The sequence below is a fragment of the Monomorium pharaonis genome, chromosome 3, assembly GCF_013373865.1.
Source record: "Monomorium pharaonis isolate MP-MQ-018 chromosome 3, ASM1337386v2, whole genome shotgun sequence".
NCBI classification, from domain to species: Eukaryota; Metazoa; Arthropoda; class Insecta; order Hymenoptera; family Formicidae; genus Monomorium; species Monomorium pharaonis.
This window is the reverse complement of record NC_050469.1, coordinates 19,460,046-19,486,660: the sequence shown is the minus strand read 5'-3', so window position 1 is coordinate 19,486,660 and position 26,615 is coordinate 19,460,046. Positions and strand designations below refer to the sequence as shown.

The window sequence follows — 26,615 nt, the reverse complement described above, 5'->3', positions numbered from 1 at the left end:
AATGAAAAGCACCAATTATTAGGTTTGTTCTGGTTGCCTACACTTTTACACTTCTACGAAAAATATAAGTTCTTATTGATTTATATTTTTAACCAGCCAATAAGAACTTATACTTTTCGTAGAAGTGTAAAAGTGTAGACAACCAGAACAAACCTATTGGCTGGTTAAAAATATAAACCAATAAGAACTTATATTTTTCGTAGAAGTGTAAAAGTATAGACAATCAGAACAAACCTATTATAAAAGCCATACGATAGCCAATAAATTTTCAACTTTTCTGTAAGAACAGAATTTGCGAATACGTTTCTCTTGCAAATGAATTCAAGAATCAAGCTCCTGATTGCGTTCCGTGCTATGTACACGAAGCGACGGCTATAAACTTGTTCTAATGATCCTTAAAAAATACAGTTAGGCCGGATCTACAATAAGTGTAGTAAGCCTTATGCCATAAGAAATTCACCAATTATATTTGAATATAAAAAGAATAATTGAATATAATTGGTTATTTCCTTATGGCATAAGGCTTATTACACTATATATTGTAGATCACCATTATTCATAGTTGGATCTTATATTTAAGATCATCTTAAGTACTGTCTTAAAATGCCATCAACCAATCACAGAGCTGTATTAGCATCTTAAGACATTGCTTGAGACGATCTCGAAATAATAGCGTTTTCGATTTGCTGACTCGACCCGACTCCGAGTCAATGGTTTGTTCTTTTTCACTACAAAAAAAGTGATAAACTGTGCAAGAAATAAAGATAAAAGGAACAGACCATTGACCCGGAGTCGGGTCAAGTCAACAAATCGAAAACGCTATAAGATTCGACTATGAATACCGGTCTTAGGCTGGTATTCATAGTCGAATCTTAAGGCCATCACACAATGCCGGGCAACAAGCAATAGGAACAGGAAATAAAGAAAGAAAGAAAGAAAGAAGATCCTTTCTCTCTTTCTCTTTTTCATTATTTTTGTTCCTAATGCCTGTTGCCTAGCATTGTGTTTAGGCCCTTATTCAAGACCCATCTTAAGCACGATCTTGAGACGTCAATGCTGTTATTTCATTGGTTAAGTAAATCTCAAGTCGGCTCCAAGCTAGACTTAAGACAATTCTTGAACTTAAGATCGGTCTATGAATTCCATCCTTAGTCTTTTGGCCCCAAAATGGCCGGGATCAATACGATGTATCAATTCCACCTTCCCCTTACCACTACTCACTCATTCTTCTCGTACAACAAACACTATGGGTGTTTACGATAATGGCTATCCGAGTAATTTTCTCTAGGACCGAAATATGTATATGATAAGCACAACCATCTACTATCATCATGATTCGTGACAACTCAATACTGTCCGGTATAGCCAAATCATCACGAGCAAGTTGCGAGTTGCGAGTTCCGTGAGTTTGTAGCAGGTAACCTAAAAAGTACGACATAAATAATTTGATTATTACAATTAAAAATAATCTGTTTTTAATGTATGGTAAGATTATTAACTTCATTAAAATAGTAATTATATAACACAATCATGTATTTTTAAAGTATTGTCTAAAGTATAATATTAAAGAGATTATTTTATTTACAAATATTTTATTTATTTATTAATTTGTCTATCAAGTTTCTATTATAACATATATCTAACGCATATCTAACGTATATCTGTTAATTTACAGTATATCTTAATTTACTATGCACTTGTATTACAAATTAAAAAAATTTATTGTAAACATTATTATTAGTTTTACATTAGTGAAATATTCATGCATAATATTTATACATAAAGATATATGATTTTTTAAAATAATGATAACACCATGCAACTTATCATTAACAGTTGTTACAAGAAAGAAAAATATTTATACTTAAATTTTTATTTTACTTGTAATCTAAAAAATATTATTAATAATGATTTATTTAGTAATTTTACATAATTTATCTCATTTGTTTCAAAGTGTTAACACCATCCGTTTAATAAAAGATGATTTTTTAATATATATGTTAGTTAATAATAAATAATAACATCTATTGAGAATCAATGTTTAATTAAAATATTATATTAGGTTTTGAAATAATACCGTTATAATAGAAACTTGATAAACAAAATAAATATTTGTAAATAAAATAATCTCTGATATTACTGATTTAGACAATACTTTAAAAATACATAATTGTGTTACATATAATTACTATTTTAAAGTTAATAATCTTATCATATATTAAAAACAGATTATTTTTAATTGTAATAATCAAATTATTTATGTCGTACTTTTTAGGTTACCTGCTACAAATTCACGGAACTCGCAACTCGCAACTTGCTCGTGATGATTTGGCTATACCGGACAGCATTGAGTTGTCACGAATCATGATGATAGTAGATGGTTGTGCTTATCATATATTTCGGTCCTAGAGAAAATTACTCGGATAGACATTATCGTAAACACTATATTATAGAGCTTGTATTAATGGAGGGAGACTGGATGGGGACTGGGGCCGGGGGATGGGGGCTGGAGTAGTGGAGATAGTAAACAATGCGAGCCTGCTCCAAGTTGTACGCAGCCATATAACAGATGCAAATTTAATTTCTCTTGTTCTTCCTGAGTGTATCGTCAAAATATAGTGACCCTCGAGAGTGCAGAGATTGAATTACCTTATAATTTCTGACACATATTCCTTTAACCTATACTGCTCAACACAAAGCACTTTCCCCTCTTCCTCGCCCAGCGTGGGTACGCAATGGCGGATAAACCATGTGACTCAAGTGACCAATCAAAATTGTGTTCGCCATTGGTGAATCTTTAATTATAGGGACCGGAATTTATAGTCGAATTTTATTCAAGTTCCAGCTTAAGCACGATCTTAAGACGTCAATGCTGTTATTTCATTGGTTAAGTAAGTCTCAAGTCGGCTCGAAGCTAGACTTAAGACAATGCTTGAGCTTAAGATCGGTCTATGAATCCCGTCCTAGGTCTTTATTACAAATGCTTCGAAGCGTTTGATTGATCAATCGAAACAAAGATTTTTACGAATTGACCAATCAAAGAATGCTTCGAAACGTTTGCAGCGTCAAGAGTGGACCATAGCCTAAAGACCTAGTTTACACCGAGCACTTGGTACGCGTATCAAATAGTAAGTAACTAGTGAATGTGCTTAATCATTGGCTGATCAGCTTAAATTCACTACTTGAAACGCGTACCAAGTAAAGACCTATAATCAAAGATGCGCCAATGGCCCCCTACCATGACTGCTATCCACCATCTTGTACCCATACGGTGACTGGATGGGGGCTGGGGCCGGGGGCTGGGATCTGGGGCTGAGGTCTGGAGTAGTGGAGATAGTAAACAATGCGAGCCTGCTCCAAGTTGTACGCAGCCATATAACAGATATAAATTTAATTTTTCTTGTTCTTCCTGAGTGTATCGTCAAAATATAGTGACCCTAGAATGCAGAGATTGAATTACCTTATAATTTCTGACACATATTCCTTTAACCTATACTGCTCAACACAGAGCACTTTCCCCTCTTCCTCGCCCAGCGTGGGTACGCAATGGCGGATAAACCATGTGACTCAAGTGATAATCAAAATTGTGTTCGCCATTGGCGAATCTTTGATTATAGGTCTTTAGTACCAAGTGCTCGGTGTAAACTAGGGCATTATGTATATAAAACATTATTTTTAAAAATAATAAGTTAGAATGAGAAAAAATATACTTAGGCTTGTTCTTTTTCGCTGCACTGCTGCACTGGTGCAACAGGTTAGAGTAAGACAAATATATTTTTTCTCACTCTAACTTATTGCACTAGTGCAGCAGTGCAGCGAAAAAAAACAGGCTACTTGTCTTACTTTAACCAGAGAGAAACCTGAGAGCGGCCACCGCGGCCTTTTTCGTGCAACCGATATTTGACTAGCATCAGCGCCAAACGTGGATGTAAAGTCTGTTTTACATTAATCGCAAGCAGCTAGTTGCGACTTGCGACATCCAATAGGCGCTTAGTTTCTAGTTAAAGCTCGGCATTTATTGGGTGTTGCAAATTACAACTGGCGACTGCAATTAATGTAGAACGGGCTTTACATCCACGTTTGGCGCTGATGCTAGTCAAATATTGGTCGCACGAAAAAAGCCACGGTGGCCGCTCTCAGGTTTCTCTCTGCTTTAACTTATTGCACCGGTGCAACAGTGCAGCTAGAAAGAACAGACCATATGCTAGTTACCTTACTAGTTAGAAGAAAAATGGCGGACGTGAGAATACACTTTTGAGTATATATACATGGAGGAGGAATGCCAGCACTGAAAGTGTGTCCAAGATCTGGGGGTCTATTACGGTTCTTGGGTGAGTTCACTTACTTTTCAAATTTCCAGCACTGCCTCTACTGATTGGTGTATACTTTTAGAACTAACGATATACACCAATCACTGTTGCTCATTTTTTACATTTTCACAGTGAATGAGCCACTGATCTCATTAAAGTAGATATAACATACCCTAATAATCTAAGGTAAAAAAGTGTGACCAATAGAATACCGGAAGCCATTAAAGTTGTAGTTAGCGTACACGCTTTTGGCGGAAAATTTGAATGACTAACACAAAATATATGTGTTAAATAAGATATATTGTAAAAATATAAAATATGATTATAATGTAACCAGTAAAAATGAATTAAAAAATTAATTAATTTACAAAATATATTAAAATGTATATGTTTAGTAATTTGAAATGTTCTAAAATATTAATCTGGAATGTGTTTATTTGAATTTTTATAATATTGTTTTATATCATACATATAACATTTAATATTATGTATTTTTTTATAATTGTAAGTGACTTTATAACAAATATTTTGTAATATTTAAAAAAATATTTGGTAATATATAACATTTTTATGTATAAATTGAGTCAAAATATATAAATATTTTATTAAATAAAAGGATAAATAAAAGATTAAAAAATAAAATTTTGCAGGTGTCTAAAAATCGTAAATTTTTATTTATGACCATCTTGTTAAATAATTTTACTAATAAATAATACTACTACTACTAAACTTATAAATAAGTTTAAAGAATATTGTTATAGCTTATTTTGTCCTCGTGTCCTTAATTGTGTTGTAGTAATCCATACTTGCAGCTTGTAAAAAAAGTAACTATTAGACATAGATTAGCATAGATTTATTTAATATTTAAGTATAAATATTATAATGTACATAATAAAATGTATATACATGCACTATATACATGCACAGCATAGAAGAAAATAAGATCATTTTTTTATCGCGTTTTTTAGAAAATAGTAATAGTAGTAATAGAAAAATGTTATTTTGCGTGCTTTATTAAACTTTGCAAGTCACATACTGTGCTATTTAAACATAATGACAATAATGTTACATTATAAATATATTTTATAACATAAAATATATGAATTCAAAACAAACGTATCACTTAAAACTTAAATTTGTAATTTAAAGCAACATAATAAAAATGTGTATTCAACAAATACTTATGTACTTATGAGGTACATATTTGAATCCAGATACATTATATATTAAACATATTATTATTAAACTTTTCAGACTTAACCTTACTCACTTATGAAACGTTTGTTGTTTATTTTCACTTCCTTTTCCACAATAAACACATTTTTTAATTTTGGAATCTCACTATTTTACTATTTTACTATTTTTATTATAAAAAAAGTAATATTTTGGATAAAACTGCTACACATCTACGTCTATAGATAATTAATTACACGTGGAATTTTGTATCATCGTCACAGTAAACTGTGTTCGTATTTGTATACACCGCCATATTGTGTACAAAGACTACAACCTTCAATTGGTCACACTTATTTCGTCCTATGCCATATCCACTTTAATGAGATCAGTGGAATGAGCTCACCCAAGAACTGTAATAGACCCCCTGTGCGAGAGAGAAAGGTATATCATGATACTTGCTCTCTCTGCGCATGCGTCAAACGCTATATGTACAATGGCTGGCATTGTATGTTTTACACACACATACAATCCGTAAATAAATACAAAAGTGCACAAGAAATGTTGAAACTGCGATGCAGATAATGATATTAACGCATGCGCAGAGAAAGCGAGTATCATGATATACCTTTCTCTCTTGCACAGATCTTGGACACACTTTCGTGGTCTGTTCTTTCTATCTGCACTGTTGCACTGGTGCAATAAGTTAGAATGAGAAAAAATATACTTGTCTTACTTTAACTTATTGCACCGGTGCAACAGTGCAGCTAGAAAGAACAGACCACTGGGGCTCGATTCTTGAATTTATTCGCAAATTCTGTTCTTACAGAAAAGTTAGAAATTTATTGGCTATCGTATGGCTATTAACCAATAAACTTACAACTTTCTGTTAGAGCGAGTATTTGCGTATACGTTTTTCTTGCGAATGAATTCAAGAATCGAGCCCCTGGTCTACATGAAACCATAGCAATTCCTCCTCCATGTATATATACTCAAAGGAATACACTCACTATAGTGCCTTCCACTATGATCGGAACGCAGCCTATTGATAAGATCACATCACACAATCTTTCACAGAATTTCATAAGCACTATACATAAAAATACAAAATATGCTTAGATCTGTCATTACAACTTATGATTTTAAAAAAATATGTAAATATAATAATTGAAACTTGGTGATTTATATAAAATATGGATTTAACTACAAACGAACATTTAGAGATAAAAAACGGTAAGTTATTTTGAATATTTAATTGTTATTCATTTATTTGAAAGAAAATGAAAAATTTAAAAATAAATTATTACCTGTTTTCTTACAGATTTTCATTCATCCAATCATGAATGGACTTGGGATGAAAAACTGTCAACTTCATCCATTAAATTATCAGATAACAACTTAAATGTTATATTTCATCCTATATATAGCACTGGTACAGCCGTCGCAAAAGGTAATAAACCATTAGAGAAAGGAAGGCATCATTTTTGGGAGATTTTAATGATAACACATATATATGGCACTGATGTAGTAAGTTTATCTCATATTTCATTGAATCTATATTGACAATTTTTACAATATATTTAAGAAATAGCTTTTTTACTCATGCATAATTTTATTATTCATGTTATGTTAGATGGTTGGTGTAGGAACTGCAAATGCCAAGATTTATGATGCAAGTGATAATTTTTGTGCTCTGCTCGGACGAGATCAAGAATCTTGGGGTTTTTCATATAAAGGATATTTGCAGCACGACGGTAAAACATGTAAATATGGGACAAGCTTTGGTCAAGATAACTTGGTAGGAATTCATCTTGACACTTGGATTGGCACGTTACAATTTTTTATCAATCGAAAACCATTGGGTAAGCAAAGAAACACAAACCAAGTATTAGTTTGGAGATATAATATAATCTTAATCCCTTTGTAGGTATGGCTTTTACAAAGTTAAACAATTTTACACTTTATCCATTAGTGAGCTCAACAATGGCTCAATGTGTAATGAAATTAACCTATAGTTGTTCAACACCAGCATCTCTACAAACTACTTGTCTCGCAGTTTTGTCACCTTCACAGAAAGCACATTTATCAAAAAATTTTCCTGGTTTGCGTTATCTCACTCAAAATATCTTTGCTGATATACTACAAAAATCTATTGGTAATTTCAACAGATTTTCTTTGTTTCTTAAGTGACTATAAGTAAGCAATGCATATAAATAATTTATAGATATTGTAAATTAACAGATTGTGATAATGAGGACGACTTTGAATTTCCTGCAGAGTATATTATTTTAGATGATTTTGATTACGCACTTGTTGGAATAAAGAAGAAAAAGCATTTTTAGTGATACACAGGTCTGTGATAAATATCATTCTAGAAACTTAGAAATCGTTTTCATCATAAAATACATTCAGTTTTATACATTGTCAATTGTGCATGCAAATATACATATGCCAATATATAAAATAAAAAGTAATACTATCTTACACATGCGAATATAACATCCTCATTTCTTAAAATATTTTTAAATCTTTTTTTTCATTTCTTGACATTAGATATTAAAAACACAAATTAATTCTTCTAGAAAATGGCTAATATAATTTATTGGTACATTGGAATAGAATACTAGAATCAATATTTAGTTATTTAACAATTTTGGAAATATATAAATCGTGCAAAATAATGTTAAAAAAATAGCAGTTAAAACAAAACACTTTTTCTACAAATCTGGATAAAATTGTTTTGTATAACCTATATTGTAAAAATAAACGCGATGATCAAACCACCTTAAGTATTTTTGCTTGTATTAAATTTTCATTATCGTTTTTGTGTTTTTGCTTTCCATTTAGTTTAGATTTGATATTAATTTTTGTAGAGAACACAATAGCTTGTGCCCATCCAGCTAATGGACCCCATAGTTCTCGTAAATAATTACTTACTTCAGTATGAATTTTTGGAGTAACTGTTTTTTGTTTTTTTAAGTGTGGTAAATAATTTGCCTGTGCTATTTGAAAAATATGAGTATCAACAGGTATAGCATCTAAATGGCCTAGTGACATTAAACATATGCAATCTGCAACTTTAGGACCAATTCCTGGCAAAATCATCAATTGTTCCCTGGCAGCGTGATAAGAAACATTTTCTCTTTGCAGATTTAAAAGCCAATCCTTTCCACCCAACGCTGATAAACGCTCTGCTGCATTAACTATATATTCAGCACGATAACCAAATCGTTCTCTTTTTAATATGCTTTTTACATTTTTTTCTTTCAAAACTTCTATTGTTGGAAAATCATAATATTCTTTACCTTCTATCAAACATATTTTACGACCAAATAATGAACATAATTTTTCAACCATATTTGATATCCTAAAACAGATGTTTAATAAGTAATATGAATTTATTTTTACTGTGCATCTATTTTATTTAAATGTACCTTGAAATGTTATTGTTAGAACTACAGATAAATGAGAATACATTCTCCACAATGTCTTGCTTCAGTATCCGAACAGCATTACTTTCATCTAGACACTTTTGAAAGTGTGTATCTGCTTTTGCCCACTCTTTATAATGTTCCTGTAATGATACTGACAGCCTAAGATACTCAGACAGAATGTTATCATAATTTACAGAATCCTTTAATTGTCCTTGTACAGTATAAAAGAGATGGGTTTTATTTTGAGACAAAGTCCAAATGCATCCATTAAAGATACCTCTATAACCATTGTCGCAAACCATCCATCTGAAATATCATTAGCATTTTATAATTTTGAAATAATATTTAAGGGACACAAAAGAGCTTGAACTTTATTAATCATTAGTAAACTTCCTCTAGATTATTGAAAACATATATATATATAAATATATAAAACTTTCCAACTTTTTATCTATTTAGGTAATAATAGTTATATAAATAATTTCAGAGTTATATAAATATTTTCAAATATTTTTTAAGTGTTACCTGAAACTCTGGCCACCGTGCAATGTAAGAGCAAGATTCAGTTCTGTACATAAACAAGGTATACTGCCTTGTTTCACTGTTATTTTGTATGCGTTATACATTCTCGAATAACCTCGAATAGCGCGAGTTTAGTCATTTAAGAAACTGACATTTTATTGCTAATCTAAATCTTTTTCTTTAGTTTTTTTACATATTATATTAGGTATGTTTGCATTACAAGTAAAGTTTTATATTGAAATAGGTTAAAGTTTTATATCGAGAGGACAACAGAAAAACAAAAATCCAAATCACATGCGACACTTTCACGCGCATGTGGTGTAAACAGAGGACGCGAGACGGCGGGACACGACCGTAGCGCAGCTACAAACGCTCCATAGTGTTTGTAGCGTTTACTGGACCGCAGCCTATACGAGGTAATAGATATAATGGCCATATGCATTAGCAGCACGTTTTTTACTTATTTGACGAATCTCTTGTCTGTATAAAAAAATTATGACTTAATTAAAGATAGATTCCTACGTGAATTAAAAAGGAAGTACAAAATTTGACTTTATTTCACTTTAAGTTATCTTTTACTTTCTTTAAATGAAAATTCAGAATACTCGAGCCTAATAATCAATTTTATTAAAATATTTATATGAAATATTAAGAATAAAAAAATCACGATTAACCAATTAATATTAAATTTGGAAAGAGAAAATCGGATAAAAGAACATGAGTATAGAAAGTTTGGTAACTTATTATACTGTTGTGAGTGCGATACCCGTACATATTGTACGTAATATAAATGAAAAATCAGTTCCCTCGTTTTCTTTCCTTTAGGAGTGAGGAATGTTGAGATACACGTATTCCAACGGAAAATGTCGAAAGACATAAAGGTGTCAGATGACAGATGTCGCAAGTACTTAATATTAATTAGATCAGGTACTTGCAACATCGGTATTGCCCGGTACAAAGACCGAGCTTTTACTTAGCACGCGACCGCGCGGTGTCATCTGACACTTTTATGATGTCTTTCGACATTTTCCGTTAAAGTGTATCTCACTCACAAACATGGCCCTCTCTCCTGAAGGAAAGAAAACAGGGGGAGGGGGGCTAAGTTTTCGTTTACATTACAATACGTGTATCGCACTCACAACTTATAACAAGACGATTTTTCTTTGCTTTCATATTATTACATTGAATCGTATGAGAACGGAAGCATAACATATCTTGGTAAATAGAAAAAAATCGAAATAAAATAATCAAATTAATCAAATCTAGATTTATCTTGTACAGCTTATAACTAATATAAATACATATAATATAGTAATAATTTTTTATTAAAAATTCTAAACTATTTTAAATATTGATTATATTTTATATGCAGTTTATTATTTTTCCTTAATTGTATTTGTGTATTTTTACATCTTTGGAATATTATATAAGTTTTACAATTAATGAACAAAATATTCTCCACGATTTTATTAATTCATTAATAATTTGCTAATAATATTTAAGAATTAACAAATTTATCTACAAGTTTAATATAAACTCTATATACAAGGATTGCTGTTATCTACGTCGATTTTTTGCAGTTTAAACATATTAATGGGGAAAAAATCAATTAATTTAATTTAAATATTTTTTATTTTAATTTAAATAAAAAATTCTTAAAAATGTGCACAAATGTGAAAAATTCTTATCCTTGTAAAGTATTCTAATATATTAACCTTTTAAAGTACAGTAATACACCTTTGACAAATTAAAAAACAATTATTTCTTTTATTCTAATTTATTTGCAACTTTATACTTTAGTTTATACTAGTAGGATTTTGAATCGTTAAGTCCAAATCTGAAGTCAAAATTTTAAAATTTACAATGATTGACTTAATATAACGGCGTAAAATCCGACAAACTTTGATTTTGTAAAATATACGATATAGTACAAAATTTGCTTTAAACATGATAGGTATATTGAAACTTGTTATTCAGAAGAAGAAAAAGAGAAAGTTCTTCATTTACAATTTTATTGAGACAGACGCATTTGAAATTATTTATAAATAAGTTGAAAAAATCATGCGTACGATTTCTTCTTTTCTAACATCTTAAGATGCCTGACGTGGTTATAAGTAGACTTGATGTAATTATTCTTCGAAAACATTACGATGTATTGTCAATCGTATCTTTGATGATATAATTAATCAATTAATCGATTTAATTTCTTTGTTTGAGTTTTGGAACATATTATGAGTGTTTGATAAAATATTACATCCCTGAGAATTGCTATTGACATCCTCGGAAGAAGAATACGTCATTATTTTATGGCAATCTCTCACGTTCTATACCCTTAATAAGGAACATTATCTCGTACGTAGGCCTGTTTTCGGTATTCATAACGTTGACATTTACCCCACCAGGAAGTGCGTTTCACGCATATCTTTTGCGGTTTCAGAATAAAGCACTTTGATTGAAGCACGTCGAAGAAGATTTTACCTATGAAATCCGCCGACGCAGTCCCGGCCATTTTTAAACACGTGCGAAATCTATAATATGCAAAAACAAATAAAAAATATGATAATATTGTTACAAGTGTTAAAATTGTACAAATTGTTGCACGTATTAATAATAAATGTTGTGATGTTTGCAAACATCAAACAATTTGTCTCGAAAATAACCGTTATACTTTTTATGACGAAGTCTTATAGTATTGGAAGTATATGTGTTTTTTAATCGTATTAAATACTCATTGAATGAATATTTTCTAAAAATCTAAAAATAATATATTACTTAAACATCTGATTATCCCGAATATCGAAAATTAACTTTGCTTTTGATATATCGACATTCTCTTACAAGAAAAAACGTTCGCACTTTGTCGCATCATATTATTGAATAAATTCACTAATTACTAACCGCTCGTCACAAGCGCAATGCATCATGCTTGAAATTCTCCAATTGAAAACACCGTAACGCGACTCGAAGGCCGGTATGTAAAAAGGACAAGTTGTATCATGTTTGCGGCAACAGGCATCAGCTATGCCGAAGCCGCCCAAATTGGTATACTTGGTAGCACGGTCACCGCGACCGCACCATTTTGTCCCTGGTATCATGAATAAATCCCTTCGAGCCCGATTCCGACTTCGAATTTGCTTTCCATTACTTGCTGTCGCATTCGTTGATTTTGCATATTTCCTATTACAAAAAAAACTTTTCGGTACACAATTGTACAACGGACTTCGTCTTTGCTTATATAGCTGAAGGATTAAGCAAGTCAGCTTGAGCGATACGCTGGCTCAATCTAGGTCGTACCTATGTCGATGTTGAGCCATGGCTTGGCTTTGTATTCGCATTCTCATGCGATCGCATCGGTGACGAAGCTCCGATGTCGACAACAGCCAAGAGAGGTCACGGGGTATCCTCGAAAAGTCCTTACCGTCCAGTTGGAACACCTCGATTGACATCTCGTCACCTTCATCGTGATAACGATAGACATCGCGAGAGCTGGGCAAACACTCGCTGTCGTCCCACCACGCGAGCTTCTCGTCAATACAGTCAGTCAATGTTTCACCGGCGTATATCAATTGCAGCTTTCTGTTGGACTTACGAAGCCAGACTTGTCGCAGTGTCACGTCTGTGTTTCTATCCAGAGAACAAATGTTATAATCTAATTTTTGATTAAACAGTTGTGTAATAGATCTCAAAGTAATAGAAACATATATTAAATATTTCTCAAAGTAAAAAAAACGTATATTAAAATTTGTAAAATATTTTACGCAATATTATTATTCTCATCTTTTGCTCGCAATATTGTTTTTTAAAGGAAATAACAGTAAAATAATAATAACACAGGCACACAAAAAAAGTAGTTGATCCGGCAGACTAGACTAGTCAATCCTTGTGTATTTTGACCCGCTGAATCCGAATCCAACGTCAGAATTGCAAAGTTAGCTCACATTTCCTAACCTCAAAAAAAAATTTTTTTAATGTTGATCCGGCGGATCAGACTAGTCTATTCTTATGTATTTTGACCCGCTGAATTCAAATCCAAGGTCAGAATTGCTGAATTGGCTCATTTTTTCTTATCCTCAAAAATAATTTTTTTTAATGTTGGTCCAGCGGACCAGACACTAATATAATCTGTCTTTATGTATTTTGACCCGCTGAATCCAAATTCAAGGTCAGAATTGCTGAATTGACTCATTTTTCCTAATCTTAAAAAAAAATTTTTTTTTTAATGTTGGTCCAGCGGATCAGACTATTTTTATGTATTTTGACCCGCTGAATCGAAATCTAAGGTCAGAATGGCTGAATTGGCTCATTTTTTCCTAACCTCAAAAAACATCTTGTAAAAGCAGTTTGGGTCACAAATGTATGATCCAGAGCGTACAGGCTTGCGTAACCACATTACCCGGGGAAAATTAAATACATATGATAAGTCTGAGTTTCTGTGAATAAACAGTGTAGAAAATTTACTTCCTTTTTCTATTATATCTAACTCTTTTATTTTCAAAGGTTCTGTGCAATGGCTTTCTCTTACGTTTCTTTTCTTTCACGGAGACATCTCGTTTGAGCGTCCAGTAGAAATCAGTCATCATGTTCACATCCCACTTGCCTTGATATCGATTCTCCATCTCCTTGATGTCCTGATGAAATTTTTCTCCCTGTTCTTTACTATAATCACCTAGATTTTCTGGGAAGTAGTTGATATGAGAATCCAAGAAATGCAACTTAAGATTTATTAAGCAACCTAGTTTTCTATAGTTTTCCATCATTTCCGCCACCCTTTCTCTGTAATCCTGACTTTTGTAGTTTCCTAGAAAATTTTCTGTGACACCTTTGAAACTCAGCCATGCTGCTCTTTCGTCTTCATTCATTTTGGTGACAAAATTGTCGTCTCTCAACATTTTACGTATTTGAGGTCCATCAAAAATTCCTTCCCGCAATTTTGCATCAAAGATGTTGGAAAATTTTTCTTGTAAATACTGGTAACATTCACCTTTTTTATTCAAAGCTTTCACCCATTGTTTTGTGAGTCCTAATTTGATATGAAGAGATGGAAGAAGAACTTTTGAAGGCTCAATTAACGGTTTATTTATGATATTTTGAGACCCAGGTTGCAAAGACGTCCTTGTCGGCCATTCTTTTCTTATATAACCCATATAGCACAAAACCATTGCAGAAACATTGCAGCAATGCTATTTTGCAATATTGCAATATTGCAGCAACAGTGCAAACCGTTGCTGCAACGTTGCTACAATGTTGCAGTAAAGGCGAAATGTCCGCTTGCAGCAATATTACAATGCAACATTGCAGCAACGTTGCAAGGAAATATATATGCAGTAATACGGATATATATGGATAAGGCCATAGTAGTCAGAAATATAATAAATTATATATTTATTTAGTTACTTATAATAACATATAAACATATACCTATAAATTATTTATATAAATAAAATAAATGAACAATGTTAAATAAATTCAAAGACCGCTTTATTGCTGGTTATATAAAATATAAGAACTGTGTATTAAATACAGCTAATACATTTAATAAATTATATATTTATAAAAATTAACACGCATAAACTGTTTATGTGACTATAAATTATATAAACTATGCGTATAAAACAAAAATATTGGAAATTTTGGTAAAAAAAAGATACAAAAAGTGTGCCAATAAAGAATGCACTGTTTATGTGACTACAAATTATAAACTATGCACATAAAACAAAAACATTGTTATCTTGAACACGACAAGGCAAGACGCGGCAGCCAAATAATAGCTGCGCGGTATTTATAATTAAGGTATCAATTATCCTTTCTTCTGTAATGTGAACACATCAGCGAAACGTTTTATTGAAAAATTTAATATATATTTGTGAATAAATACTTAACACTTTTTTCACGAGTTTATATAAGCAATCAGAAAAAATTAATGAATAATATCCTGTGATATTATATTTAAAAGACCTTAGTCTTAATTAATCGCATAAAAATTCACAGAAAGTATAAGTTAATTCTTTCATCAGATATTTGCTACGTTCCGAATTGCATTACAAATAAAATGTTATTTATAGTGTTTTGAAATTGAATGTGTATGTAACATACACTATACATTTTTAATATTGCAGATAGCAATTTAATATATTATATTGCAAAATAATTCAGGTGCAACATTGCTAAAGTAATATTGCAGAAAAATTCATGTGCAATATTGCCGCAACATTGCATTAAATTGCAACATGTAGCAATGTTGCAGCAATGTTGCTGCAAACTTCGGTGCTATATGGGAATAGTTCATTCGATCTCTACTATTATTCCATTTACATAGAAAGCACAGATTTTTTTGTGTAACCTGATTATTGACCCAATAATATGGTGAAAATTTTCAGATCCCCACAAATTTGCCATCTATGTATTTAATTTCTGTGTATTTAATTTTTTCAAGAACTATTTTCAGGTTTGTGTACTCTTCTTTTATCACCGAGTGCGCTACAGGAATGGAGGCATATACATTAGTATTATGCAGCAACACTGCTTTCAAGCTTCTCTTAGGCCCGGTTCCACAACTCACGGTTAAATTAACTGGCCGATTATTCCATTGGAATTGACCAATCGTATTTGTCGTTAAGCAAAATTAACAAATACGATTGGTCAATTCTAATGGAATAATTGGCCAGTTAATTTAACCGTGAGTTGTGGAACCGGGCCTTAGAAGAATCGATAAATAGTCTCCACTCATCAGACTTGTAACATCCAGGTTTCAGTTTGTTTATTAATCCAAACCTTCGAGAATAAAAGAATATTATATATAATAGAAAAAAGGAGTGAATTTTCTACGCTATTTATTCACTGCAGAAGCTCAGACTTGTCATACTTATTAAAATTTCCCTGGGTAATTTGATTACGCAAGCTTGGATTACGCATGCTCTGGATTATACATTTGTTACCCAAACTGCTTTTACAAGGTGTTTTTTTGAGGTTAGGAAAAAATGAGCCAATTCATCAATTGTGACCTTGAATTTGGATTCAGCGAGTCAAAATACATAGGGATTGACTAGTCTGGTCCGCCGAACCAACCACTTTTTGTGTGTGCCTGTGTAATCGCAATAATTACTGCCAAATGGCATAAGCAAAAAATTTAAATATGGCAAAAAACTTTTTGCTTATTTATCTTTTCGAAATTAATAGAAAATGTATATACATATGATTATTTTGTCGATAGATTTATGTGCAGAGTTGTTTCTATTCTTTACATTTTGGAAACGTTTAAGATTGTGAAAAATTGTGAAATACGATTTAATCATTTCGAGTAAATACTCTTTACCTTAATCCTACACCTGAGATAGAATAAACCCCACTAGTTTTTGGCTTTAGTTTTAGACTTATAGTTTTTTACTTAGCTTTATGAATTTGTTTTACTGTTTTAAAATTTAAATTGTTCCAAAATAACTTTTTGATATTATTTTTGGAAGTTTGAAGAATGTTAAAAAAATTTTTTAGAGTCAAAATGTTTGATAATATACAAGTAATAATCATTTAAAGAGGCTGGGGTGTATTACACTCCTTGTGTGGATTCGAATACCAATTATTTGATAGTATATAGGATTAGGGTTAAGAAGTTTCAAAGTGAAGAAAGAGGAGTGGAGCAGCTCCTCGAAATGAGCAAATACGTATTTCGTGATTTTTTTATCATTTTAAATTATTTCCAAAATGTAGAGAGTGAGAACTTTTAGGACTTATAGACATCTTGTATACCAATACCTATAGTTCTACGAAATTTTACAACATACCCACTTAACGTCACACATATGACGCAATGTAAGAAAAAAATAAAATTGAATTTTTGTAACAAATTATTTAGGCAATAAAAACAAATTCGGAAAAAGGGAACTGTCAATAGAAAGCAAGGCGTGCACTTTCTTCACGACGGTAAAAGAGCTTTCGTCCTGCGTTTAAGTGCAAAGTGACGCTTCGTGGTTGTGGTATTCCGTGGTATCCTCGTGAGAGCATCAGCAGATGAGTCCCATCTAGGAGAGTAAAACAGGACGGCGACCTACCGAACACTACGTTTAGGTCCAGCGCAAAAGGGGCCAATCCGATCCCTATGTAGAGGTTCTAGGACATCCGCTCGTTGCAGAACCTAATCCTTGCTTACTTAACTTGCCGCTTTTCGGCTTAAGAGCTTGGTTGGCTTTGCGGTTACTGTCAACGAATAAACATGATAAATTGTATCCCCTTTTTCGGTTTTCAAATCTAATGGAATTACATTATTGTATTTTATATGTGCGCTGCTTTATTATCATTACTATACCCTATACAATCAAATTCTTTTCCAATTTTATTTATTATTTTTTTACATATATACCAACGTATTTTATAAAAGTGAAATAAAAATACAAATGTGTATGTGTATGTGTATACATTTGTCTTTTTATTTTATTTTTATAAAATATGTAGTGTTTTTCTTAAATATTATTTGTTAATTATTGATATATTACTTTCTTTTTTTCTTTCTCCTCTTTTTCTTATTATTTTTAAAAAATATATAAACACTTTAAAAAACATATATACATATAAATCAGTGCTTGAGCCTAGTTGCCCTTTTCAAGCCGATTCCCGAACGCGCCGCCTCCTATGCCCCCACTACCGCGCGCGGCCTTGACGGCCGAGCCGCCGATCTCGCCCGTACGCTTTGTCTCAGGAGCAGCTCTGTATAAGAAATGGTGCCCTGCACCACAAAATTCATTAAAATTACTCTAAGTAAATAATTTTTGTTTTTATAAACAAAAAAGTACTAATTTTTTTATTTCTAATTTATTTTATATGTAGTATAACAATATGTAAAAACATAATATATAAATTAGAATTTTGACAATAGTTTAATTTTTACATCACCCATGAGGTATTATTATTGATGCTTTTTTTTAAGTGGTTTTCTCAGTAGGCCTAATCCACTAAAAGATGAAATATAATATATAGCTTGGCATTCTTCTAATTTTCCTGTCGTTTTTATATATCTTACAATATATAAAATTTTGTTTTCCTGCCAAGCTGTATATTATATTTCATCTTTTAGTGAATTAGGCCTACTGGGGAAACCACTTAAAAAAAAACGCATCAATAATAGTATCTCACGGTGATGTGGAAAACTATTGTCAAAATTCTAATTTACATATTATGTTTTTACATATTGTTATACTACATAAAATAAATTAGTAATAAAAAAGTTAGTACTTTTTTGTTTATAAAAACAAAAATTATTTACTTAAAGTAATTTTAATGAATTTTGTGCAGGGCACTATTTCTTATACAGAGCTGCTCCTGAGACAAAGCGTACGGGCGAGATCGGCGGCTCGGCCGTCAAGGCCGCGCGCGGTAGTGGGGGCATAGGAGGCGGCGCGTTCGGGAATCGGCTCGAAAAGGGCAACTAGGCTCAAGCACTGATATAAATCTTTTGAAACTTTTTTTATATATATTTTTATATAGTGATTATATTATTATGAATATATTTTTTATAGTCAAGCAAAGAAAATTATGAAAGAGTAAAAGTTAAACTTATTATATAATTTTGCATAATTATTTTATTTTACTTTGTATCTAGATATAGATTTATATAAATATTACTAAGTATATATATAAATATTGACAGGATTACATACGAGACTTTTTATTTAGATAATTATTAAAAATGAATACAATTCACACACACACACACACGTACGCGCGCGCGCGCGCACCACACACACACACACACACGCTGTACATTATTCATATAATAATACGGTAGAAGAGAAGAAATAAAATGTAGAATTTATTCATTTTGTTTGAGCATTGATCCCTTTCTACGAGCGTTAACGCAATATTACAATTGTATTGAAACTTATTATGAGACTGACAAGGATTCACAGAGACTGTTCCATTAGACTGTATCAGCGTTCTTTGGAGTGATGGGTGGCATTTGAAAGACCTAACCGGCGCTAAATGTATACATAACAGTCAAGCATCCACGTATATTGGCAATAGTGAAAGGCGGCATTGTTTTCGTGCTTGCCAACAGAGTTCCCGCTTCAATCCTCCCGACTATATACAGGGGGAGAACGATGGGTGGGATAGGAAGAAGAGATTTGCCTATATCTGAGAAAATGTTATTTCAGAAAAGAGGATAGTACAGATTGCTACACATTAGCCTTTGTAACTATAAAAACACTCGACGTATGTTTTATGAAAGAAAGCATGTAAGCAGAGCAACGTCGATGAGTTTAGATTTCGATGTTATACAATGCAGTAATTTGTTTCACGCTTACTTTGAATATATCAAACTTATTTGACTCGGATTTAACGTTTTATTTCAACGTTTTGATTGTTTTAGGATGTAAAACAAATGTAATTGTGCCTACCCCCAATTGATAATGATCTCTTTGGCGCAAGCTCCAGGCCACCGGATAAACCGTTCCAATCGTCCATCGGACAAGATCCTGATGATCGAAATACTGTGACTGGAAGACGTCCCGATGAGTTCGGACGAAACATTCGATCGTGTAAAATATGTACCTTCTCGTGGTAAAGCTCCGACTGACGATTGCATGAAAATTAACCCCAATGCCAGCAGTAGCATCGGGCATCTGTTCCAGAAAGCATCAGCAGGCTTTTATAATTTTTTCTTAAATTTAATATTTAAGTGATATATAAAAGTGGGGATCACCAGAATAACACTAAAATATTTTTTAAATATATTTAATATGTTTTTAGAGTAAGGAACAAAATTAAATTTCCAATACTCTCTGATGCATAAAGAAAGATTTCGCTCATGTTCTTTATCTCGAAATAATTACAAGGATGTTGTATTTATAATTCTGATAAATATTTCAATGTTTTTCTGATACATCGAAAGGTTTTTATATGATGATTAAATTGCATTATTTGAAAACTATTTTTTACAAAACATATTTTCCTTATAAAAAAAATCTGAAAAAAATGTTTTAAATTAGCATAAAAATGTCGAATTTTATTGACTATTACTTTTTGAATGACACATATAAATTTCCTTCTTTTTTTATCAAAGTATTTTGTTAAAAGTCAATTTGCAATTTCTTTCCAACTTCACAGAAAATAAATAGATACATGTATACATATAATATGCAGGTTTGTGTTATAATTTGGAAAAATTTGATTTAAAAAATTATAATTTAATTAATAAAATTTTTTATTTACAAATATTAATAGTGTGTGATTTTACCTTTTGGAAAATTATGAGTCACATTCATCCAGAATTAAATTAATTCGTATCTATATAATAACTTGTGAATTATTATTCTAATTTATATATCCAAAGACAACATAAAATGCATATAAAACACATTTTTATGTATTATAGCTTATATATAAAGTGTATAAGTTTACTGTTTAATTTTTTTTTAAACTTTTTTTGCTCGTGACATACAAAATGATCTCATAAAAACAAAACACCCTTAAGTAATTTTACATAAATACGTAAAAAAGTTTTTAAAATTTAAAAAAGTAATTTACATGTATCAAAGAAAAGAAACGTAAAAAAGCAAAAAATATTTTTCTATTAAAATAGAAAAAAGCAAGTTATCTTTAAAAAAAATAATGAAAAATGTAATAAGCTTCTTAAAAAAATTTTTCTTCTATATTTGCTTCTTAAAATTATATAAATTATGTCTTTAATATTTTTTTGCATTTTTAATTTAAAGAATTATTCAAATATTCTATTTTGCGTGTTTAATCAATATTATTCATATCTTTTCATTATTTGTAAAGTAATATTTAGAATTATTTTAATAAATGTGTAATTAAGTAAACTTGCATAAAAGAAAATGAAAACTATAAATGTAACATTATTTATTGACGCGTATTTACAGTTACGCTAAAATAGCTTTTCACGCTATTCGTGGAAGTGCTGTCATACGAAGATCACGTCATCTTTTTTTATCTTTTTTTTATCTTTACGATATCAAGTTCAAAGCGCTGATGATCATTCTGATTTTTAATTAATTTAAAACCTATTAAAAAAATTACTTTTTATTTAATTGTTATTATTTTTTAAATGTCAGGAAAAAATCATAAAGTTAATTAAAAATTAAAATTATTTAAAATATTTATTATTAAATTAAAATTATACTTTAAATACTTTCTTTTAAAATTGCATGAAATGAATGGTAAACGTGCTCATACCTCATTGATACACTCATCTGTACGATCCAAGATTTAAAAATGTTAAATTCTTTCGATCTTCAGGTGTGAAGAGTTCAAATAATGCCATATGTATATTTTCACATAACGTCGTCGCCGATTTAAGAAAAAACCTCGTAGTTTCTCATGTATTCACTTAACTTTGCACTTATATATTTACGATCGTGTTTATTATTGTGAAAAAGATATTTATTTATATCACGAAAAATTTAAAAGATGAAGGTGAATGGTGAACTGTTCATCACTTGGCACGTGATTGCTTAGTTCGCCTTAAGTGTCACTAAGCGATTCCTTCATTAAGGTTTATTGAGATAATTTATCAAGATTGTTTATTGAGAGTTTAGACATTTATGTATGTATGTATATATATATATGTATATAATTTTTGTATTAGTCTAATGCGTTTTAATTGCACAATTGGCGCCACGCGACGTGAGGACTGATCCAGCGAATGTCAGTCCGCGAAAGCCAACCACCAACCGGCCGTAGTAACAACTGGCGCGCTACGCTCGCGGCTCTCCCTTAAATACCGCCGAGTACAGTTCGGGTGGTTCGGTTGTCCAGCAGTTCACCTATACCACCACCGTTCTGTCACTTACGGCCTCTCATCTCTCTCGTCTCTTGGTTGCTCTTCCCCGTCCTGCTCTACTCCACGCGCTCTCTATATGTCTACCCTACCTCCGAGTTTCCCTTCTGCAGCCTCTCCACCGTTCGGACACCAACCAAACTCCACCCCCTGCCCCTTCTTCTTGTCCTATTCCTTCGCATCACCGCCAACGAGCCGCGCGCCTGCCAAATCCAATCCCACCTACTCATCCTGCGGGATCTAATCTCCGCGCGGTCTTGCTCTTTCTTTCCTTTCGTCTTACTCGCCAATTTCTCTCTTTTCCCTTCGACGTAGTCCACACTGCAGAACCATCGTCGTCGATTTCTTTCAGCCTTCGGACGACTGTGGTAAATGCCGGTGCTTTGGTCCCGCTGATGCATCCATCACCGCGCGTCACTGCACCTTTCGGTCATCGATATTCCAAATTTTCGACGTAACCGTGCGCGGCAAATCGCGAAAAAGAAAACGCCTTGTGACATAATATGCTGATGTCGGTCGCGACCTTCCGTACACTTATCGCGAAACACGCGTGTAATCGGAATATATAAAGTGGCTTTAACCTTGTCGCTGAATTTCGCAAAAATACAGCTTTTTTAATCTTTTTCCTCTACCACATGTGTCAAGAGTTCTTTATTTATAAGCGACCGAAAAAATATTAAAAATTCATTTCCACCAATTAACTTTCGATAACAATAATACTAAGTGATAAAATTCTTGATTTAAATAAACTTTGATAAAGGTTTAATTATTTAATGGTGGTGGAGAGAGTAATTTAATTTTCGATTCAATCTCTCAATTTGAAATCTTACACTAATATAAAATAAATAGCGAACAATATAAGGTGTATAATATATAGACAACAAATTCTTTTTTTTTAATAGTTAAGTTAAACTTTCTACTCAATGTTCTTTTCTTTCTCATTCTTTTATTATTATATAAAACAGCGTTAGCATATCGGCGGAAACAATAAATTATACAAAATTAATGTGACAAACACAGTTGTTGTCATTGGTGAATTCTAAAACATCGTATCACGATTGGCGTACGATCAAAGGTCATTTTTCGCGCGAAATACGCGATAAACTTTTGTCCCTGCGCGTCGCGTGAATAATTTTTCGTGTAATTACGTATCTGTAAATCTTACTATGTACAATTTTATTGTGTCTTTTCTTGTAAAAAACTTTAGAACTTACAATTAGAATACAATGGTTGCGTTTAGTAGAAAAAGCAGCTTGCAATGTTGTAAAATTCTTTCATATGATTGGTTATATTAAGAGCCAGCAGGAACTGTATATACTATAAGAGCAAGAATCAATCACTTAAAGAATTTTAGTACAGTTGCAAAGCTGCTTTTTTGCTGAACGTAGTAATTGTTTTATAATTGAAAGTAATAATGTGAATAAAATTTTTCTGTCAAATTTCAGGTATTGGAAAATAAACTTATAATGTACTTATAATAATTAATGCGAAGAATTTTTATACGAAAAGACACAAGATGATTAATAAGATAACAATTTCATATGTGCAAGAAATAGTTACGTGCGCTCCCCCCTTGGCACACACACGTTGAAAAAAAAAAAGATAATAGTAAAGAAAAACTTATTTTCAATAGTTTAAAAGAAGTAGGCTTTGAAAAAAAATAGGTAAAACTGACATCGTAACACTGATAAATTTCCAAGCTGAGAAGATTTGTATTTTTATGAATTTGTTTGACGATTTTACGCGCGTGAAATCGCAGCGGTCAAAATCATTTGGCGGAACGAATAAGTGGCAGAGAAAAGGCGGCGGCGGTTTCTATCCATTGTAGTCCTTGTAGTTATGACTCTGGCACCATTGAAGGACGGAAAAGGTGCGGGCAGTCTATAGCGTGAGAAAGAGTATACTAGGCGCCATGTATATTTCCGCGTCTCAAGTTAGACACTTTAGATTGAATGCATTACAGAGATACTAGATTATATGTATGTATGTGTGTACATATATATGTACATACGTACATACACTTATTTCATTTTAAAATTATCTAGAAACTTAATTAAAATAGCTTGTGTTTAATCTAAAAAGTTAAACATGGCATTAAAAGGTTATATACGAAATTAAATTAAATTTGTACCGAATAAAAGTAAGTTTTAGATATTTTGATCGATAATTAATAATGTATGTATTTTGATACGAGCGTTTGAGCCTAAAGTATCTAACTTTAAGAGTATAAGAGTATACATGTCGCCTAGTGTACAACTCGAAAGGAGTAACAGAAGAAAAGGACTACGGCGAGGCAAAAAAAAGGCGAGAAGAGCGAGATGAGGGTTCGTGAGTGAGGAGGTAATTCCTACCGTATGCGATTGTTCGGCTTTCGAGGGTTCGCGAACGACTCACCGTCTTTATATGCATGATTCTGAGGTAAAGCAAGCTGGACTAAACTTATCCCTAGTGTCCTAGTCTCAAACGCCGCAGACCTTCCCTTCACCTTCTCTCTCGGACAGTATCAAAAGCGTTTGAACGCTTCCTTGCTAATCACCGTTACGAATCTGGCAGTGAGTTAAGCAATACCAATCCGCGTTGTCTATGGGAAATGGAATGCAATCGATTAGAACACCTTTTATATATATGTATTTATATAATCACTTTTGTATTGTTGTCTTTATGTAATTTTAGTAAGATATTTTATTGAAAAATTTTTGGAATTGGCATAAAATATCAATCTTTGAAATTTCAGACATTGATACAGTTTCGATTGCAACAATTTTAATAATTGCCTGTAAAACTTACAACATACGCGATACGCTTTATTATAGTAAAAAAAAAACTTAATGTCGTTTTGACCAAGTTGCAATTATTAAATTTATTAAATGCTATTGTTCTTTTAAAATTGCTTAAACTTTTTCAATGATCATTATTAATAAGTTAATTTAACAATGCATATATATATATATATATATATATATATATATATATATATATAGGAGTGCAATGTTCACCCCCGTAGAGGAATCTCGTCGGTGAAGCCGAGAGTTGACCCTCTTTTCGGGCTGCTTTTGCCGCGGCACTTAAGGCATTCAAGCAACCGTCATTTTTCGCGACAATTACCGCGAAATAATTATATAATTCTCGCCATACTCGACACTCGGCACTAGGAGGGATCGTCGAAGGCAGTTAAAACCACAAGTGGTCGAGGCGTTAGAGAAGAAGGAGACATAGTCCCTGGTTTACGTCGAACGATGTGCTGCAAACGACAGATGCGTTTAACCCTACAGAAGTAATTGTTATAAAATTGCAGACAATAATTTCTTTAAATATTGCTCATTTAGAAGAAAAATAAATTATTATTTTGATTTTAAGTTCTTCTTTTTACAAACAAGTAGAACGAGTAAGAAAAATTTGGTGAACGTTAAACAAGATGCTACAATAAGAATGCGAAAGTCTGCGGAATCTCCCGAGTCAGTAGAAAAGGGAGAGGAGGCGTTAAGATTTTCAAAGAAATGCCGAGAATCCCCGAATGAATGAAGGAAAGAAGAGGGAAAACTCGACCGTCTTGCTTCAGCAATTTATCAGCATCTCTCTCCCTTTCGTCCTTTCATTTTAGTTCGCGATGAGACAATGGGACAACAGTTGCAAGACGCGATAGCGCCGGATTAATTCTCGATCGATTTCGAAGCTACTCCATCCACTCGTATTGTCCACAATCGACCCTGAGAGTCGTCAGCTTCACGTAGACGTGTACGTTGTATGCGTGAGTTAGGCAGACTAGCAAGTATGTGGGCACGCGCGCAAAGGAGTCAGGACCAACGGAGACTGAAGATCAAATTATTATTATCATAACCATCTGCGTGCCCATCACTTTCGAAAGCTTAAAACTTGGCTTGTTCGCCAGATCAAAGGAACCAATGTCGTATTCTCTCTCGAGAATAGAAAAAGTATCTCCAATGGCAAGTCCCCTAAGCGAGATTTTCAAGCGAACGGTATGTGTATACCGATAGAGTACTCTTGGGAATATAATCGTAATGCGATTTTAATTATGCCTATAACACGACTTTCGTGCAGATCCTGTGTATTGATACAACAGAAAACATATTTAGTGAAACATATTTAGTGATTAATTCTTTAACATTTTCATTTCCTCTTAAGCAATTAATCTTCTTTCGCATCTATGTTTCGGTTTATATGAATGGTGATATAAATTTAGGAATGTCTTTTTTTAACAAAATTATTTTTTCATAAAACTAAATTTGATAATTGCATTAAAATACTTATAAACAAATATTTAAACAATACATACCTTATGATTTTTATCAGATGTGTAATAACCTGCAGGATTCTAAATAATGCATTACTTTTCGTAATGCATTACGGTTTCATTAAAGAATATTTTTT

The 26,615-nt window shown here is 32.2% G+C and overlaps 4 protein-coding genes and 1 long non-coding RNA gene across 12 annotated transcripts in view; 2 read left to right on the top strand and 3 right to left on the bottom strand.

Annotated features, from left to right (window-relative positions):
- Positions 1–4,952: 4,952 nt before the first annotated feature.
- LOC118644829 lies at positions 4,953–6,140 on the bottom strand. Its single transcript, XR_004962620.1, has 2 exons — positions 5,581–6,140; positions 4,953–5,122 (listed from the first exon to the last, which is right to left on the bottom strand). It is a non-coding gene; the product is annotated as an uncharacterized LOC118644829 (long non-coding RNA).
- A 326-nt stretch (positions 6,141–6,466) lies between these two features.
- On the top strand, positions 6,467–12,098 carry LOC105831669 (SPRY domain-containing SOCS box protein 3). 5 transcript variants are annotated; one of them, XR_003625613.2, is made up of 9 exons: positions 6,468–6,716; positions 6,805–7,010; positions 7,117–7,345; positions 7,411–7,638; positions 7,725–7,835; positions 9,405–9,500; positions 9,684–9,855; positions 11,657–11,791; positions 11,877–12,098. XR_003625613.2 is itself a non-coding variant. In XM_036283695.1 (6 exons), exons 1-5 carry the CDS (start codon positions 6,677–6,679, stop codon positions 7,823–7,825), a joined length of 804 nt encoding a protein of 267 aa, XP_036139588.1. In that variant the 5' UTR covers positions 6,468–6,676; the 3' UTR covers positions 7,826–7,835; positions 8,066–8,266. The 5 variants fall into 5 exon arrangements, 3 of the variants coding, with proteins under 3 accessions (XP_028045863.1, XP_036139588.1, XP_012527408.1); XR_003625614.2 differs by lacking the exon at positions 9,405–9,500; XM_036283695.1 differs by lacking the exons at positions 9,405–9,500; positions 9,684–9,855; positions 11,657–11,791; positions 11,877–12,098 and adding an exon at positions 8,066–8,266.
- Positions 8,031–9,684, bottom strand: LOC105831668 (N-glycosylase/DNA lyase). Of its 2 annotated transcripts, XM_012671953.3 has the most exons (4): positions 9,443–9,684; positions 8,918–9,223; positions 8,789–8,850; positions 8,031–8,686 (listed from the first exon to the last, which is right to left on the bottom strand). In XM_012671953.3, exons 1-4 carry the CDS (start codon positions 9,541–9,543, stop codon positions 8,259–8,261), a joined length of 897 nt encoding a protein of 298 aa, XP_012527407.1. In that variant the 5' UTR covers positions 9,544–9,684; the 3' UTR covers positions 8,031–8,258. The 2 variants fall into 2 exon arrangements, with proteins under 2 accessions (XP_012527407.1, XP_012527406.1); XM_012671952.3 differs by having other exon boundaries at positions 8,031–8,850.
- Positions 11,435–22,178, bottom strand: LOC105831667. Its single transcript, XM_012671950.3, has 5 exons — positions 21,623–22,178; positions 19,825–20,049; positions 12,734–13,063; positions 12,338–12,616; positions 11,435–11,967 (listed from the first exon to the last, which is right to left on the bottom strand). Exons 1-5 carry the CDS (start codon positions 21,637–21,639, stop codon positions 11,772–11,774), a joined length of 1,047 nt encoding a protein of 348 aa, XP_012527404.1. The 5' UTR covers positions 21,640–22,178; the 3' UTR covers positions 11,435–11,771.
- LOC105829631 (protein yippee-like 1) overlaps positions 22,171–26,615 on the top strand; it is a 27,302-nt gene continuing 22,857 nt past the window's right edge. Inside the window, exon 1 of one of the 3 annotated variants that reach the window (XM_036283699.1) lies at positions 22,171–22,181. Coding sequence is in view for 2 of the 3 variants with exons in the window: in XM_036283697.1 (XP_036139590.1) it covers position 22,181 (1 nt within the window). In the remaining variant the exon portion in view is untranslated. The remainder of the gene's footprint in view (positions 22,182–26,615) is intronic. The other 2 variants (XM_036283697.1, XM_036283696.1) reach the window with 2 other exon arrangements.